Source organism: Dermochelys coriacea, chromosome 1 (genome assembly GCF_009764565.3).
Source record: "Dermochelys coriacea isolate rDerCor1 chromosome 1, rDerCor1.pri.v4, whole genome shotgun sequence".
In the NCBI taxonomy this organism is placed as follows: domain Eukaryota; kingdom Metazoa; phylum Chordata; order Testudines; family Dermochelyidae; genus Dermochelys; species Dermochelys coriacea.
Window position 1 is genome coordinate 34,706,447 of NC_050068.2, and position 17,631 is coordinate 34,724,077.

At 40.0% G+C, this 17,631-nt stretch overlaps 1 protein-coding gene across 8 annotated transcripts in view; it reads left to right on the forward strand.

Moving 5' to 3' along the window:
- GRIA4 (glutamate ionotropic receptor AMPA type subunit 4) overlaps positions 1 to 17,631 on the forward strand; it is a 294,100-nt gene that overhangs the window by 244,472 nt on the left and 31,997 nt on the right. For all 8 annotated transcript variants that reach the window (XR_006277594.1, XR_005293872.2, XM_043504201.1 and 5 more), the window contains one exon: positions 403 to 650. Coding sequence is in view for 6 of the 8 variants with exons in the window: in XM_043504201.1 (XP_043360136.1) it covers positions 403 to 650 (248 nt within the window). In the remaining 2 variants the exon portion in view is untranslated. The remainder of the gene's footprint in view (positions 1 to 402; positions 651 to 17,631) is intronic.

Genomic DNA, 17,631 nt, shown 5'->3' on the forward strand with positions numbered 1-17,631 from the left:
CTTCTTGTCTTTCTCCTGCTCTGTGGTTTTTAAGGGATATATTGCCCATTTGTAAGTTTTGGCTTGAATTTTCAGTCACCCTAAAATCCTTTTACTCTGCTCTGGAAGCGAAAACTGCCTTTGTGTAGCTGAGACTTCAGGCCTATGCTTGCAATTATTTTATTAAGGCTTCCAGAGGCTACAGGGTGCCTAAAATTAACGTTTGTTGTTATTATATTATTGTTATTTACTGTGTTTGTTTTTTTAAAATAACCAAAACATGCAAGGAAACTCTTGCCTAGGCAAAATTGTCCAAAACCTGCTGGCATGAGGGACCAGCTTTGATCAATTGTACATTGAGTTGTGATGTATTCGATGCTTCAACGTCTACGGTGTATCTAATTTCTCTTTAATTTTCTCCAGAGATCAAAAATAGCAGTATATGAAAAGATGTGGACCTACATGAAATCGGCAGAGCCATCAGTGTTCACTAGGACTACAGCAGAGGGAGTAGCCCGTGTTCGCAAATCCAAGGGCAAGTTTGCCTTCCTCCTGGAGTCCACCATGAACGAATACATTGAACAGCGAAAGCCGTGTGACACCATGAAAGTGGGAGGAAATCTGGATTCGAAAGGCTATGGAGTAGCCACACCCAAGGGTTCTCCATTAAGGTGGGTGGAATAGTATAACAATATAACATGTGTTGTTATAGTATTCCACCTTCCCTGATGTCCCTGATATAGTTCTTTTTGTGTTGTGTGTGAACATGGTATGTTATGTTTTCTTTTACTCCATTTCATATTTTTGATCAACAAGGAGGTAACAGTTTCCGATAGTGATGTAGATTTAATAGCTATAGTTGACGTATCTTTCAAGGCCATATAAAAACCAAACTGGTTGAACACTAGCTACTTCGTCAACCGAAACAAACGTTAAGAGCAGCTGTTCTATCTCAGCAGCTTCTTTCACCAAATTCAGCCCTATCTTGCATGATATCAGTAATATTCGTACATTTTATGCTTTGGTTATTGACTCTGGCTTCTATTTTCTAGATAAGAAGCTGCTTGTAGCATCTTATTGCAAATGTCAACATTTAGGAGATAATCAGTGCCAGTGTTTAATTTATTAAAACACCTTCTTATCTAGAAAAAAAAAGTTAAAGTTTGTGTTTCTAGCATTATGCATTTCAGGAGTGCCTTCAGACTTACTACTATTCACATTTACATGAGCACTCTGAAATTAGAAGATAAAATTATTCCGAAATGACTTTAAATGGAATCAAGCTTATTCAGTCAAATAGGAGAATTTCTGGCAAATTCAGGCAAAACATATTTGTTATTTATTTAAATCTTTAAGATAATAAAATAGGAGGTGTTAGATGTGTGGTAAAATTGGAAGCATTTTAACACACATCTGATACCTCCAATTTTATTATCCGAAAGATTTAAATAAAATAAATGTTACCTGCATGATCACCACGCTGGGTTAATTGCAAGAGGCTCTGATGAGGCATTGGCCTGGAGGAAATTAGGTGGGTTGAAAGTGAGAGTTTCAAGAGACAAAATAAGGAAAAGTGTGTGCAATCAATGATACTAGTTAGGAGGAAATAGAGAAGAGAGCACCTGTCCATATGCATAATTTCCATGTCTACAAAGAAAAACCTCATAACTGGTGTAAAGATAATGGGCCTGATTCTGAACTCACTAGTTTTACAGCATTTTAACACCATTGACTTCAGTGGGGTAATTCTTGGGTTACACTTGTATAAGTGGGAGGAGAATTTGGCTCATTTTATCCACATCAAAAGGAAAACATCAATGTAATGTGAATTAGATCATGCTCAAGGAAAAGTCAGGCCAGTTATTTTGGTGCCCAGATATGAATTTTGGGCCCTGACTGTAGATACCATCGAGATTTGAAAGTTTTGGCCTTTGCAACCAATGGAGTGGTAACAGAAGATAGGCTAGAAGAAGACAGAGAGAAATGAAAAAAGAAAAATGTTAATAATAAAGAAGGAGATGGTGGAACGTCATGAGGTAGGAGGTTATTAAAGTTAAAAGGCAATAGAAATGAGAAAAGCAAATTCATTATGTCCGTGTATTTTTGGGATTCATAAGCCAGAGATATTTATGATGTGTTAATATCTCTTTCTCACTGTTTCAGGCAAACTACAGCTACAACTACTAGGCAGCACTGCAATTATGACGAGCTTGCATCTCAAATAGTAGAGAAATACCCAGTGATGATGTACCCTTACTTTACTATGCCAAAGCCTAAGCAAAATCACTAGTATGCATGTTAGTTGCTGTCAAGTCTATTTTAGCAATCTTAGGATTGTTTCCTGTGCACATGTTTTATAGGGCTTTTTAGTCAATTTCACTGTCTTCTTCACAGTGTCTACCACCAATGGCAAGAAACAATCACCTGTAATAACCATTAGCCAGTGGAGATTTTTTCAGTTTGGCAGATTGGACAAAAGCAGCTAGAGGGGAGGGGGACCAAGCTTGAAGCAATTATGTATAAGGTCAGAGTAAGGGAGTCTGGGAATATAGCGCAATAACAGATGGAACAGAGGAGGCTGCTCAAGTACATATATAAAATGCTTGCAAAGATCCAGGGTGACATCCTCTCTCCACTAACATCGATGGCAAAGCTTCCATTGTCTTCAGTGGGGCCAGGATTTCACCTGAATGGGTAACACTGTAACAGCATCCTTATGATAGGGGATGAGATCAACTAAATTTGTTTTTTGAATTCCACTTCAGTGCACCATAAAAATAATTCCTACCCAACATAAAAATCAGACCAAACCTTCTTTCAGGCTGCCTCATTTGGCTGTCTTAACATCCATGCTTTTCCTGAGCCTTTCTTTCACATGTGATGAGCTGCTTATGTTCTTGGTGAAGCAATTCCACTCCATCTCATCCCTCCTCAGCCCAAGCGATGAAACCTCAAGTAACAGATCAGTGCTCCAAACCTATTGAAAAACATTAAGAAACCCACTTATTGTTCTGAAATGATATATGTGAATAACCAATAATACCTCACATTCATAACACATTCATCTATATAATATATACAAACACTAGAGATGAAGGAAGAGTATTATTTCAAAGGTAATTTTGTGTTAACCATGTTCATGATCCTCCTATGTTTATTTGCTATGAGTATTCCAGTACTCAAGCATTAATTCACATACATTTTCAGGAAAAGTAAATTTTTAGCCACCTGCTTAAATATATTCTATGCCGTATTTTGAAATGAAATATTTGCAATGTGAAGTCTTGGGCCTGGTTGTCCTTTCCTTTATACTGCTGTAAATCGGGAGTTACTTCATGAAAATGCAATAACAATTGTGTAAAGTTGGTGTAAGTTTAAGGAGAATCAGGCCATCTATCTCCACAAGTGAAGTATAGACAGAAACAGGGAAAAGCTATCTTTCCCTGTTACATAGTCAGTGTGCAGTATAACACCAGCAATTTATGGGGCTCCCTACTCTCACATTAATGGAATCAGATATTCATTACATACAGAAATACTATGTATATTCATCACCCCACTTCTGATGATGAAATCCTTCTGTCAGAGACCTCTGTGGACTGATCGTTCATGTTGCACATGATCAGGACTGTGGATTTCAATTCAATCCCTTCCCTTTGTCTATGGGAGCAGGTTTCAGACTCCAGTAGGGCTCAACAAGTAACTAGTGGCAAATTTTAATTGATTCTAGGGACATATGATACATGAATATCACTGAAGTGAAAAAAAAATGGGAACTGTTTGATGGGAATTTGTTTTGTGCCAACGAGGCAGTACCATGCTATCATGTGTCTCTCCTTCCCTCTTTTCATGGATATCCATTTATTTAAAGTGTCATTAAAGTTTGTCACCTTTGGAAGAGAATTTGGAACTAAGGACAGAGGCGGCCATCAAAAAGTCAACATTTGCTAACAGGTATTGCCCAGTTACCATGGTTATTTCTCATTCCCAGCATGCTGGGGATTTTCAGTATGTCAAATACTACTGTGGGTACTCAGCAAATGATGACTTTTTAATGGCAGCCAGTGTTGCTTTTCTCTCATAAGTGGCAAGTTCAACAATGGTTGATAGAGTGCTGTCCCCATCTAGCTCCTCAGTGAGGGCTGCATTTGTGAGATGTGGTGTCTGAACAGTCTTTTGGCCAGACTTCATGTCCTCCATGAGAGACACTGCAGCCAGTGCAAATCTGTTGTGCTGGCTGCTTTAACCTATGTTTCTGGAGCTGCGCTATTGAAGAAGCAAAATGTCTCCATTTCTGATTACACAGATTGTAATTTCTGTTGCTTATCTCAGCTATGACTCCTGAATCTAATGGGAAGGTTTCACCCTTAGCCATTAAAAAATCTCTTATGAATTTTACAATATGTTTTTATATTCAACAACAAAACAGGAACTGTGTACTGCTCAAATGTTAGGCCTTCCTGTATTGGCACCAAAGACAAACACTAGAAAAGCCGTGACTCTCAGACAGTTTTTCACCCCATAAAAAAACATTTGGGATGCTAAAAGCATCCTGAACTGTCTTGTCAATGTCTCGTGTTTTTTCTTTGGTTGGACACAATTTTGTCCAGTCCCACAATAGTACAGGACATTTACCATGAAGTTGAAAGGATTTTCACTTAGGAGGAGGCAAGCTGGTAGTTTGGATTGGGGAAAGATCTGCATTGGACAGAACTCATGTGTGCAAGTGCATGTGCTTTGTAGCATACTGCTCTCACCTGTGTGACTTAGCCTGATCTCCTGAGTGATGTTTGTTTCCATTAGTAGTTGCCCCAATAAAAGGCCATCCTTTCACGCTGAATTTCCTTGTAGCACTAGGCGTGCACAAGGGGAGCAAGCAGGGACACAGGCCCCCTAATCAGTGGGGGCACATTACTCCTCCCAGACCAGGGCAGGAAAGCGAGCTCCTCCAGCCTGGGCTGGGATGGAAGATGACAGTTCTTCTGTCCCTGGGGCCGTAGGGGGAGATCCAGCTCTCCTGGCTGCCAGGGCAGAGTGAGCTCCCATGGCCCTGGGCCATGGTGGAAAGAATCAGCTCTTTCAGCCTCTGGGACTATTAATATAGGACCAAAACCCTTTTTAGTAAATAGCAGAGACTTAGAAGTCATGAGAATGTGACTTCTCAACTCCAGTACCTATACTCTCATTCTGCAATTGGGATGGAGTGATACTAGACAAAAATGTGGAAGGTACATAACTCACCATGTAAATACTCAGAGCCTGATTCTTATACCCTTGCTCATGTTGTACAGTAGCTTACTCCAATATTAGCCCTACTGAAGTTAATGGGACCGTTTATAGAGCAATATGCTACTCAGCATTAGTAAATGTGGCAGAATCTGGGCCTAAGATACTACGTGATGAGTGCTACAGAAATAGCAATAAATAAATCTATCACCTAGAAATGTATTTTTAACTGAACATTTTAATTTCCTTTGGCATTTGAAAACCACTTCTAACTACAGCCATAGTGCTGAAAAGTGGGTTCACTTGTGACCCCAGCAGCATGGAATTCCAATGTAAGAGACTGAAATACCAATCTCTATTCAGCTTTAATACGGGTTAAGATCACAGTAATTTCATTGTTCAGTTTCTTTAAACATTTGCACAACAGCTTTGTTCTTCCAAAATTAAGTGATGATTAAAGAAGGAAACTCTATGCTGTTCTGCTATGTGACACCTTGTAGCCCAAGTGTTTGGAGATTTCTGAAGCTGGCTATGATCTTTTTAAACCTGCAAGGGCATGAGATGGGAAAAAGCTGGTTAGTTAATTATTGTTCTGGCATTGTTCGTACAAGTTCATGACAGGCTGTGTCAATACCAAAACAGGATTTGCTCCAGGCTCATTTTTATCGTACAATATTCTAACAAGGAATCAAAGCTTTATGAAATAAACAAACGGTGTGTCCATTTTTGAGTTATTTGAAGTTAAACAAAATGGAAGCTTCGTCAGCTTCCTATTTTCTTTTGTCTTCATTTAACCCGGAAATCAGACCAAATTACATTTGTCAAGGTGTTAGATAACAGGCATGAAAGCTAAAGAAGCCTAGATTACAAAAGTAATCAGAGAGCCTCATTAAAAGTACATTAAACAAAGCAGAATCTCTCAGAAACTACCACCATTTATGTATGCACGTCTATAGTAACTTTTATTCAAGGATCCCAAGGTGCTCTGCAAACATTAATCTTCAGAACACCCCTCTGAAGTATGTAAGTATAATCATTGTTCCCCATTCATAGAGGCGCTAAGAAAGTATCCTGCTTGGTTGCAGTAGACTTCGCCTGTCCTCTACTCTTGCTCTTCGCCAGGTACTTGTACACCAGCACAACAGAAGGTGGGATGTAGCCTGTTATATCTTAACAATGCTGCCAATTATGTTTCTCTCTTTTCATTATACTTCCTGGCTGTTTCGGTGTCAATACCTGGGAAATTACCAGGCAGCCTCACAGCCTGCTATCGTTGAAGCTCGTGGCAAAATTTCCATTGACTTCAATGAGAGCAGGATGTGGCCCTAAAAGATGTGTCCCACTAAGATAATAATGTTCAAATAAATGGCAGGTGGAATAAAGAAAGGTAGCAGCTGCCAAAAATACATTCAGCAGCTTGTAACAATAACTCTCCAGGTAACTATGACATTTGAGAAGCAAATAGAGAGACTAAAAAACATTTTAATAATCATCTATTGGTGGGGAGACTGCCAACTTCCAGTTTGCATTAAGTGCTAGGTGGACCCTGCAAGAGTCACAGATTGGCCATGCAGACCTGTTACACAGGTCTGCAATATGGATCTGTTAAGACATTCACCCTCAAAAGTAATATGAATTTTTTCTTTCTTTTCCTCCTCAGTCCTGTTTTAAACCAAGAACAATGTGTGAGATCAGCATACAGTATCATACTGGGTGATAGGGTAGGAGTCAATAAGCCATCACCTAAAATGGGAGGAGGTAGAAGGACAATCTAGTAGATGGACACTGAGTTAGGACTCAGGAGATCTGAGTGAGATATCTAAATCAGCCACAATCTTCCTGTCTTGTCATGTAAGCTACTCTGTGTCTCAGGTCCCATCATAAAAATTGGAATGATATTCCTCTACCACATAGGTGTGTTATGAGGATAAATACTTGTGAGATGCTCAGAAAGTAGGTAACACAGGCCACGTGAATACCTAGGTAGACACAATGAGTTTAAAAGATTGTGGAATGTAATGATGACGTGCTACAGGACAGTGATTATTCATTTGAACCGGTTCATATGGTGTCTGACAGGAATGAGGCTCAAAACCCCTTACTGTTTCCTTGGCTGATGTATCTTTATGGTCCTTACTTGAGTTTTATTCATTTCCTGCCCAGCCATATTCCATCCCCCTGACGTCACTGAGCAGGGACAGAGTCAAACCTGAATAAGGCCCTCTATCTTTGGGTGTTATTTAACCAGGTCTTTTAACAAGTTACCGAAAGTTGAACAATCGAATATGTCCTTCTATCAGGTCAGGCTCATTCTTGGCAACTTCTCTCAGGACTCTGCCAGTTTTCCCATCCTCAGGGCTTGAATACAGTTTATGCACCATCCTCTGAAAATGTATACACCACCTTAGAGTACAGAGCAATTGGCAGAGAGTCTAATATGGCCTGATAGAATGGAGTTCCGTCTTTGAGTCTTAGCTGATATAAGTTCACCTTCTACTGTTCAGCTTCCATTATTTCTCTTAGAAGGATTGAAGTGGGTAAACCACCACCAGGACCAAGGTAAGAGAGAGGTTTTCTTTCAATACATAGTAAGTACAGTGTATTTGAAGGAAAATCCTGCTGCTTTGTATCTTCTTTCATCAGCACTAGGGACAAACAAGGCCTGCAGATGAGAATAGACTGAACAGCTGGCAGGCCATCTATCTACATAATAGACATTCCAAGACACATTAAGCTCATTTACTAGGCTATTGCTTATATGTTTCAAGCTAGTGAGGCCAAAATTTTCAAACGTGTGCCTAAAGTTAGGCACCTAAATACAGTGGACGACCTTTAGCTCCCTTGATACGGATTTTGCTACCCAATTTACACCCATAGGCATGAAAATTCCATTCTGGATTTTTAGAGCTCTTTCTGCCAAGCCATTTGTGTAACTCAAGCAAATGCCATTATTTAAACTTTTGGACCTTCAGGCTCTAAATATGCAAAGGAGTTTTTGCAGGCTGGCCTGTGTGCCCAGGTGGCATCCTTCTGACCCATCCACCTACAAGGAGTAGCTTGCAGGACTGAGGTGTAATTTTGAATATAATTAAGATGGGTCTCACTCCAGAAGTACTTGGACATTGTTTTAGGTGAATGACAGATATTTTATAATCTCATAATCTTTTTAATAATGCAAGGCAACGGAATTTAGTAGAGCTGGTTGGGAAATACTTTTTTTTTTGGCTTAATATTTTGAATTTCTCTTTTCAGAGTAGCAGCCGTGTTAGTCTGTATCCGCAAAAAGAACAGGAGTCCTTGTGGCACCTTAGAGACTAATAAATTTATTAGAGCAAAACCCAAATACCAGAAATAATTTGGTTCTCAGTTGCTGAAAAACAAAAATGTTCAGCCAAAAACTATGGGCTTTGGCAAAAAAAAAAAAAAAAAAAGTGATATTTAGGTTTTCCAAAAATCAAAAAGGAAAAGTGGGTACCTCTGCAAAAAAATTAATTTTGATGAAAACTCAATTTGCTATGGAGGAAAAAAGTGTTTCGATGGGAAATTTTTAACCAGACCTATAATTTAGTTTAGAAAAATCATATTTATGCTGTGACACAAACCAATAAAAGTCAGTAAATTCTGAATTGAGACCAATGCTCAGTTTCTTTCTGTTGCCAATGGGGCTAATTTTTCTGTACTTTTAAGATTTAACTTTGAATATCTTGAGTGTTTTTATCAGTTTGAGTTACAAATTTAATTTTATTTCATATTAATATGTGGGTGGTTGTGCAGAATAACCTTTAATATTCATATATGTATAGTACTTAGCACTTGAGGGATTTCATTAAATTGATTTTAAAAAATACCCATTTCACAAAAACACTAAAGTACTAATGATTTTTTTAAAAGATAATTTTTTTCAAGTTTGCATGAACACATGATCAGTAACCCTAATCATAATGGGCTTAAGTGCCTTGAACTCAAGCTATGAAAGCCTTGAATTGCAACCAGAAGTGAAGAGAAAGCCATGGCAGTCTATGGAGCACTGGTATGAAATGTTTCTGGCATCGAGCACCACTAAATAAACTGGCTTCTGCTTTCTGCACCACCTCTAGCTTTTGAGGCATCTGCAATCATAGATCCATATAGAGCACACTGCGTTCATCCAATCTGTAGTTCCACAAGGATATGAATTATAATGTCAAAAAAATGGGTGCAAATGTGCTAAGCGCAATGAAAAAATGGCATCTCCACACAGCCACCTGGAACTCCAGGAGCATTTGGGGAATCACTAGTAGCTTCCTGACAGAGAGTAATTAAACTCCCTCAATCTTGGGACCAGACATCGTCCACAACCAACTTTGAAAATATTCTTCCCAGCCATCCAGCTTCAACTCTTGTATCTGGATTGAGTGTCAGCTCACTCTCATCTAGATCCCAATCTTATCCAGTTATTAGGAAAGTAAAGGGAACCCATTTGGGTTCAATCGAAGAGAGATCTAAAGCTCTGTGTCATCCACATAATAATGGCACCACATTCCAAATTCCCATAGTGGCTTCATATACATTTTGAATGGCTGACTAAAGAAATCCTCATGGAACTCCACATAAGAGAGCCTAGGAATCAACACAACCCTCTGGAATCTCTGAATTATAAAAATAGGACTATTTCACTGTGATCCCATGTCACCTTGCCAGGGTCTCCAGACAAGCCAGGAAAATCTCATGCTCAAAGATTGTTGACAGAGTTAAAAGAATCAGCATGGACTGTTAGACTTTGTCCATCACTAGGAAGAGACCATCAGCCAATGGGAGACCACTTTGATCTTTATTCCATACCAAGACTGAAAGCCTGTCTGGAAGGGATCAAGGAAATCTGAGAGTCAGTTTAGATTGGAGGAGAGAGTGCAGGATGTTTTAGGAAGTCTTGGACTTGCTCTGTGGCTTTGGGGAAACCACTTCATCTTCCTGAGTTATCATCTGTAAATTGAGGTAATTACATTTGCTCCTCAACCTCAAAGGGATTTTGTGGGGATTACTTAATATGTGCAGGGTTTTGAACAGTCTATCTGATGGCTACATCTGGTGCCAAAATTAACCCCACTCTAACCTTCTCAATACCCTTGCTTAAAAAGAGCATGGGCATATAGCTAGAATTTAAAGCTCAAGCAATCCTTTCTTGAACACAGGCATAACCACCTAATGAGAGAAGCTGGCGCCCTGCCTTCCTTAAAAAGCCATTAGCAGCAATCTCAATCAACAATGGCTCCAATACCTCCCTGCTTGATTTTACTGACTACAAGAGGCATGTGTTCAATGTATCACCAATTACAAGATCCCTACATCCACGATAGAGTTCAATTAATAACTTCCATGGCTTGCTTTCTGTGATACCTGGCTGCTTGTGTTCAGAGGGTGGCAATAATTAAAACTGTTCTGCTCACTTGTCTGCATTTACCTTTGCTGACATGGTTATTGTAGCATTTGCTGTTCTGTACATAGCTCCACTGATAGTGACAACTGTCACTATCATAGTGGGTGGCTGCTGGGGGCATTGGATTGCCCTTGTCTAATAATTTCACCTGTTGTTTGATATTCAACTGGCTTCAGGTCATTTCAATTATCAGAGCATTGGTGAGCGGACTGTAGACTAATATTCTCACTCTGGTTGCTGGCAAAATTTGCACTCATTTCAGTCTATCAGATCTTCATCATTAATTCCTGAAAGAAAGCCCTAGGAATTCTTTCAACTAATTCATGGTTTTGTTGCTGACCAAATTAGGCTTTATATGACATAGCTGTATTTGTTTCTTTTTTATAGTATTGATCTGTCATTAGACAACACAAAACTCAGCACTTCACTCAGGCTTCAAGTTATCCTATATTATTATTTTCATTGTGGTAGCATCTAGAGGTTCCAACCAGGGGACACGGCCCATTGTGTTAATCACTGTACCTGCATATATTAAAATGGCCTCAAAGAACTTGTACCACAATTAGTTTAAGAAACTATATCTTGGTGTTGATGATCTTACCAGTTATTGCCTCCTCTCTTGTCCTCCTTTTTAAGGAGCACTACTGAGAGAGTGTGATAAAGCAACTGGCAATACCTGGAGATCTCAAATTTCCTTGACCCTTTTCGATCTAGTTTTAAGCCTGGATATGGTGCATCAACCACATAGGTTTATTAGTTGATGGTCTTCTGACAATGGATAAAGATCGCATTTCCATGAGGGTTCTTTAGTTGTATCAGTTGCTTTTAATGCAGTTGGCCATGAAGTGTTAACACATCTTGGACCTGAGAGTGATAAATGAATTCACAGGACTCAGAGGAATGGTATAGGCAATTGGTCTTTTGTCCCATGGATGCCAAGTGTGGAGTTCTTTTATCACTGCACCTGGTCAATAAAGAGAGAATTAAACTGCTTGGGTTGCAGTACCATTAGAAAGTGGATGACAGTTTCCATTTGTTTAATCATGTTTCAGTCATTCACCTTTCCCAGTCTGGGTCAGATTGGAGTTTGGATAAGAACTAGTTGGCTGATATTCAGTTCAGAAAAGAAAAAGGTAATTCTGATCAGAAACAGTCAAAGAAGGCTTAACTAAGGAGTATGCTGTGTGTCTAAAGTTTACAATCTAGAATTCTACTAGATCACTGGTTGTTTCTGGGTGTACAGGTAGCAGTAGTACCAATAGTTCACTTTTTCAGCTTCACTCGGCAAGCAGGCTTCAGCTTTTCCTTTCATTGTGGACCTTGCCATGATTATCCATGTCATTGTCACCTCCTAACTGGATTAGTGCAGTGCACTCTACATGTATCTACCCTTGAAGACCACTCAGAAATTCTAGCTAAGGTAGAGTGCCTCTGTTCCCATTTACTTAGCAGTGTTTTGCATATGAAGCATATTACATATGTATGCCACAGATGACACAGCTTCCCATTTCATTTCTGGGAGGAATTTCTGGTGTTGGATTTGATCTATAGAGTTTTTCTGATTTGGCTTAGGGACAACCTCTGGCAGTTAAAATCAGCTTGGACTCTCAAGCTGGCAGGCCCTAGGTTTGTATCACAAGGGTATGATCAATGGTGGGTCTTCAGTTCTGGAGATCACTTCCTCCTTAGCCTGAAAAAGACGAAGTATGTTGATGTTCGCATCAAAATGCTAATTATCATAGCAACTCTTATTATAAATATGTTTTTCCACCTAAAAGGAAGCCTGTGTTAGGAAAATAATGAAGAAAAAAATGAGAGAGAGAGAGAGACTTATAGGTAACATAACTAACACCCAACCAGTGACCAGTTGATAAAGAGATGAGAAAAGTGCTTGTATATTGCAAATTAATATACAACACATTGAATATACTGAAAAATGCACTAAATTTAGTATTAAGGGAAATATTAACCACCCAGTACGGTGCATAAATAACAAGAAGGAATCTGGAAGCAGAGATATTAATTGTTGCCAGGCATTACATCTCATGAAATAAGGCAAGCCATTTTTTCATAAATATTGGCTCTAATTATTTTTAATGAATTCTATTCAGCTATTGTTTTTTTCCTTTTGTGTGAATGAGTTTTACTGGCCCAAATGTTCAAAGTAAATACATTTCAAAGTTTCAAGAATGTGCATCTGTGGAAATACAAATCTAAATTTGGACATTCAAGCTTTCATTCCAGAAGTGGTTTTGGCCTCATGCAGCTGGAACAGAAACAATACTGGGTGATTTAACTGACCAACCACAATTAAGCAACACAGTTGAAATTTTCAGCATTCTGAGCCAATCCATAGATTGACAAAATCCAGAAGATGTTTGTCACATAATTTTAAATGGCATATACATTTCAGGAGGCTGCAAAAGCATTCCACAAGTAGGAAAACAGGTTAGTTTAATCAGATAGATTATGATTTAGCTCTACCAGCCATGGCCCTACTGGCACACAATATTATCTTGATTGGCTGCATTTTTCTCCTCTGTAGTTCTCCTGTATGGTTCTGCAATGAAAAGCCTCTTGGTGTTTGTCAGAGAAAGGTTCTGATTAATTAATTTGTACTCTGTATTTCATTGTAAACATCCTGAAACCCACAAGATTGTAATGTAGCTGATAGAGTGGGCAGGAATTGGTCTTCTTCCACTTCCTTCTCTTTGATCAAAATGAAGCATAAGAAAGAGAGGAAAGGAGAGGGTTGATGGGAGAAGCCTGTCTTTAAGTGACAGAGAATGGAAATCAGGACAGTAATAATAGTTCCACATCTTGTAAGAATCAAGAACATGTCAAAGTAATACTGCCAACACTGCCATGAGCAGGTGTTTGGCTTTTTCTTGGGTGACACTGATTTGCAGATGACAGGAACAAGCATTACTGCCGATGAGCTAACCTTCACGAAGACATCATCAGAAGCGCACACCCAACTGCACTGTTATCAAATTCCTCTTTTCCAGAATGTCCAGCTGCCATGGCAACTGAAGCAGCAGCAACAGCAACTCTTTAATATCCTACACCAGTGCAAGTGTAATGCCAGCTGGTGTCTAGGTCTTCCTAAGCATCACAGTAGTCGCTGAAAATATTCTTGAACCAGATCATTAGCTCACAGTTTTCTCAGTGAGACAATTGGCTTTTTCTTGGATATGGAGCTGTATTGCTTACCAACACTACCAGTATCTGTCTCACAACTGCCCTAAATTTTGGCATAGCAGGAGAGGTTAGTGAAAGAGCATCACAGTACTCCATGCAGGATCTAGATTCTCAGCTGGGGTAAACTAGTATAGCTCCATTGGCTTCAATGACGGCACAAATCGAAATGCCCTTTTGCATGAAGAAAATATAATTTGCTAGCAGCAGCTGTACTGCACAACTGAAAAGAACAACAGGGGCCAAAACACATAAAGGTAGCCAGCCAGTCAGGCAGCGGCACAGACAGCTGCAGCGGCACAGGAGCTAGCAAACAGAGCTCTAAACAGGGGAGTTTGAGTGGGAGTTCTGCTGGAGGAGAAGGTATTTGTACTTGGTTTTGTATTTTTAGTATTTATGTGTGTGTAGGGGTTTTGTGCTGGGAGAGCAGCTGAGCCTGATTAGGGGGTGGGGCTTTGTGCTGGGAGAGCAGCTGAGCCCTGATTAGGGGGTGGGGCTTCTGACTAGGGGTCCTATAAAGGTAGCCAGCCAGTCAGGCAGTGGCACAGGAGCTAGCAAATAGAGCTGTAAACAGGGGACTTTGAGTGGGAGTTTGTATTGTGGTGCTTGTTTGGGGTTTGCTTTTGCTGGGGGGGGGGAGTGGTCTTTTTGGTGTGGCTTGTGTTTCCCAGATTAACAGGATTTAGGTGGGAAGGAGATGACAGATACAGAGGCAGCTGTGGGAGTGACTCCTGTAGTGAAAGACACATTGAGGATGACTGGATGTGGAAGCTGTGGTATGTACATGATCCTGGAGGGGGGAACCGGTAAGAGTTTTTTCTGCATGAAATGTCGTCTGATAGAGCTGATGCAGGAAAAGATCTGAGGTTTGGAGATGAAGGTGGAAAGTCTGGTTGAGTTTAGGAAGGGGTTTGAGCAGATGATGAGCAAAGATATGAGGTATCTGAAGGGAAAAGCTCAGACTTGCGGATGGAAGCAGGGCTGGGGAATTTTGAAGAGAGACTGGGTGAGGAAAGTGGTCAGTGGAAACATGTGACTCAAAGAACCAGGCAGAGGAAAAGACGGGCTAGTGAAGGAGAAATAGAGCTTAGGAACAGGTTTGCAGAGTTGGAAAATGAAGAAGGGGTTCAGCAGGTACTTGTTGAAGGTGGAAGGGTAAGGAAGAAGAGAAGAGAGGCTAGTCCTATAGGAAAAGGGGAAGAGTCAAGGGAGACTACACCAAATATGAGCCCCAGGAGGATACAGGATGGATTGAAGAAGATTATAAGGGAAAATAGGAATGGAAAGAACTTGCAGCCAGAGGGAACAGGAGAGAGACTGGAGAATAGCACCGTCACCAGGAAAAGGCAGGTCTATGTGATCGGGGACTCTTTATTGAGAAGAATAGACAGGCCTGTAACTAGAGCTGATCCAGAGAATAGAAGGGTGTGCTGTCTTCCGGGTGCTAAGATACGGGATGTAGACCTGAGGTTGAAAAGGATCCTAAAGGGAGCGGGAAAGAATCCCCTAATTATCCTTCATGTGGGAACAAATGATACGGCTAGATTCTCACTGGAAAGTATTAAGGGAGACTATGCTAGGCTGGGGAAGATGCTTAAGGAAATTGAGGCTCAGGTGATCTTTAGCGGGATCCTTCCTGTTCTTAGAGAAGGGCAACAAAGGTCTGACAAGATTATGACTGTCAACAGATGGCTTAGGCAGTGGTGCTATAAGGAGAGCTTTGGGATGTATGGCCACTGGGAGGCATTCACAGACAGAGGACAGTTCTCTCGGGATGGACTTCATCTGAGTAGGGAAGGAAATAGACTTCTAGGATCGAGGCTGGCACAACTGATAAAGAGAGCTTTAAACTAGGAATTAGGGGGAGATGGATGGGAGATGTCCAAAAAATCTCCACGCCAGATTTTAGCATTGAGAGGGAAGAAGATGAAGTAAGAAAGGATACAGTCGTGGGTAGGAGAATGTATATAAGGAGCGAGGGCGGTGTGGATACTAATCTAATAGGTTATACTGGCTGTAGAATGACTGTGCCTAATAGGGTACAAAATGTGAGCGAGGCCAAACAGCAAAAATTAAGATGTTTGTACACCAATGCGAGGAGTCTAGGTAACAAAATGGAGAAACTAGAGCTACTGGTGCAGGAAGTGAAACCAGATATTATAGGGATAACAGAAACATGGTGGAATAGTAGTCATGACTGGACTTCAGGTATTGAAGGGTATGTGCTGTTTAGGAAAGACAGAAACAAAGGTAAAGGGGGTGGAGTAGCATTGTATATCAATGATGAGGTAGAATGTAAAGAAATAAGAAGCGATGCAATGGATAAGACAGAGTCCGTCTGGGCAAAAATTACATTGGGGAAGAAAACTAGTAAAGCCTCTCCTACGATAGTGCTTGGGGTGTGCTATAGACCTCTGGGATCTAATTTGGATATGGATAGAGCCCTTTTTAATGTCTTTAATAAAGTAAATACTAATGGAAACTGCATGATCATGGGAGACTTTAACTTCCCAGATATAGACTGGAGGACCAGTGCTAGTAATAATAATAGGGCTCAGATTTTCTTAGATGCGATAGCTAATGGATTCCTTCATCGAGTAGTTGCTGAACTGACTAGAGGGGATGCCATTTTAGATTTAATTTTGGTGAGTAGCGAGGACCTCATAGAAGAAATGGTTGTAGGGGACAATCTTGGCTCAAGTGATCATGAGCTAATTCAGTTCAAACTAAATGGAAGGATTAACAAAAATAAATCTGCAACTAGGGTTTTTGATTTCAAAAGGGCTGACTTTCAAAAATTAAGGAAATTAGGGAAGTGGATTGGACTGAAGAACTTATGGATCTAAAGGTAGAGGAGGCCTGGGATTACTTTAAATCAAAACTGCAGAAGCTATCAGATGCCTGTATCCCAAGAAAGGGGAAAAAATTCATAGGCAGGAGTTGTAGACCAAGCTGGATGAGCAAGCATCTTAGACAGGTGATTAAGAAGAAGCAGAAAGCATACAGGGAGTGGAAGATGGGAGGGATCAGCAAGGAAAGCTACCTAATTGAGGTCAGAACATGTAGGGATAAAGTGAGACAGGCTAAAAGTCGAATAGAGTTGGACCTTGCAAAGGGAATTAAAACCAACAGTAAAAGGTTCTATAGCCATATAAATAAGAAGAAAACTAAGAAAGAAGTGGGGCCGCTTAACACTGAGGATGGAGTGGAGGTTAAAGATAATCTAGGCATGGCCCAATATCTAAACAAATACTTTGCCTCAGTCTTTAATAAGGCTAAAGAGGATCTTGGGGATAATGGTAGCATGACAAATGGGAAGGAGGATATAGAGGTAGATATTACCATATCTGAGGTAGAAGCAAAACTGAAACAGCTTAATGGGACTAAATCGGGGGGCCCAGATAATCTTCATCCAAGAATATTAAAGAAATTGGCACCTGAAATTGCAAGCCCATTAGCAAGAATTTTTAATGAATCTGTAAACTCAGGAGTAGTACCGAATGATTGGAGAATTGCTAATATAGTTCCTATTTTTAAGAAAGGAAAAAAATGTGATCCGGGTAACTACAGGCCAGTTAGTTTGACATCTGTAGTATGCAAGGTCCTGGAAAAAATTTTGAAGGAGAAATTAGTTAAGGACATTGAAGTCAATGGTAAATGGGACAAAATACAACATGGTTTTACAAAAGGTAGATCGTGCCAAACCAACCTAATCACCTTTTTTGAAAAAGTAACAGATTTTTTGGATAAAGGAAATGCAGTGCATCTAATTTACCTAGATTTCAGTAAGGCATTTGATACCGTGCCACATG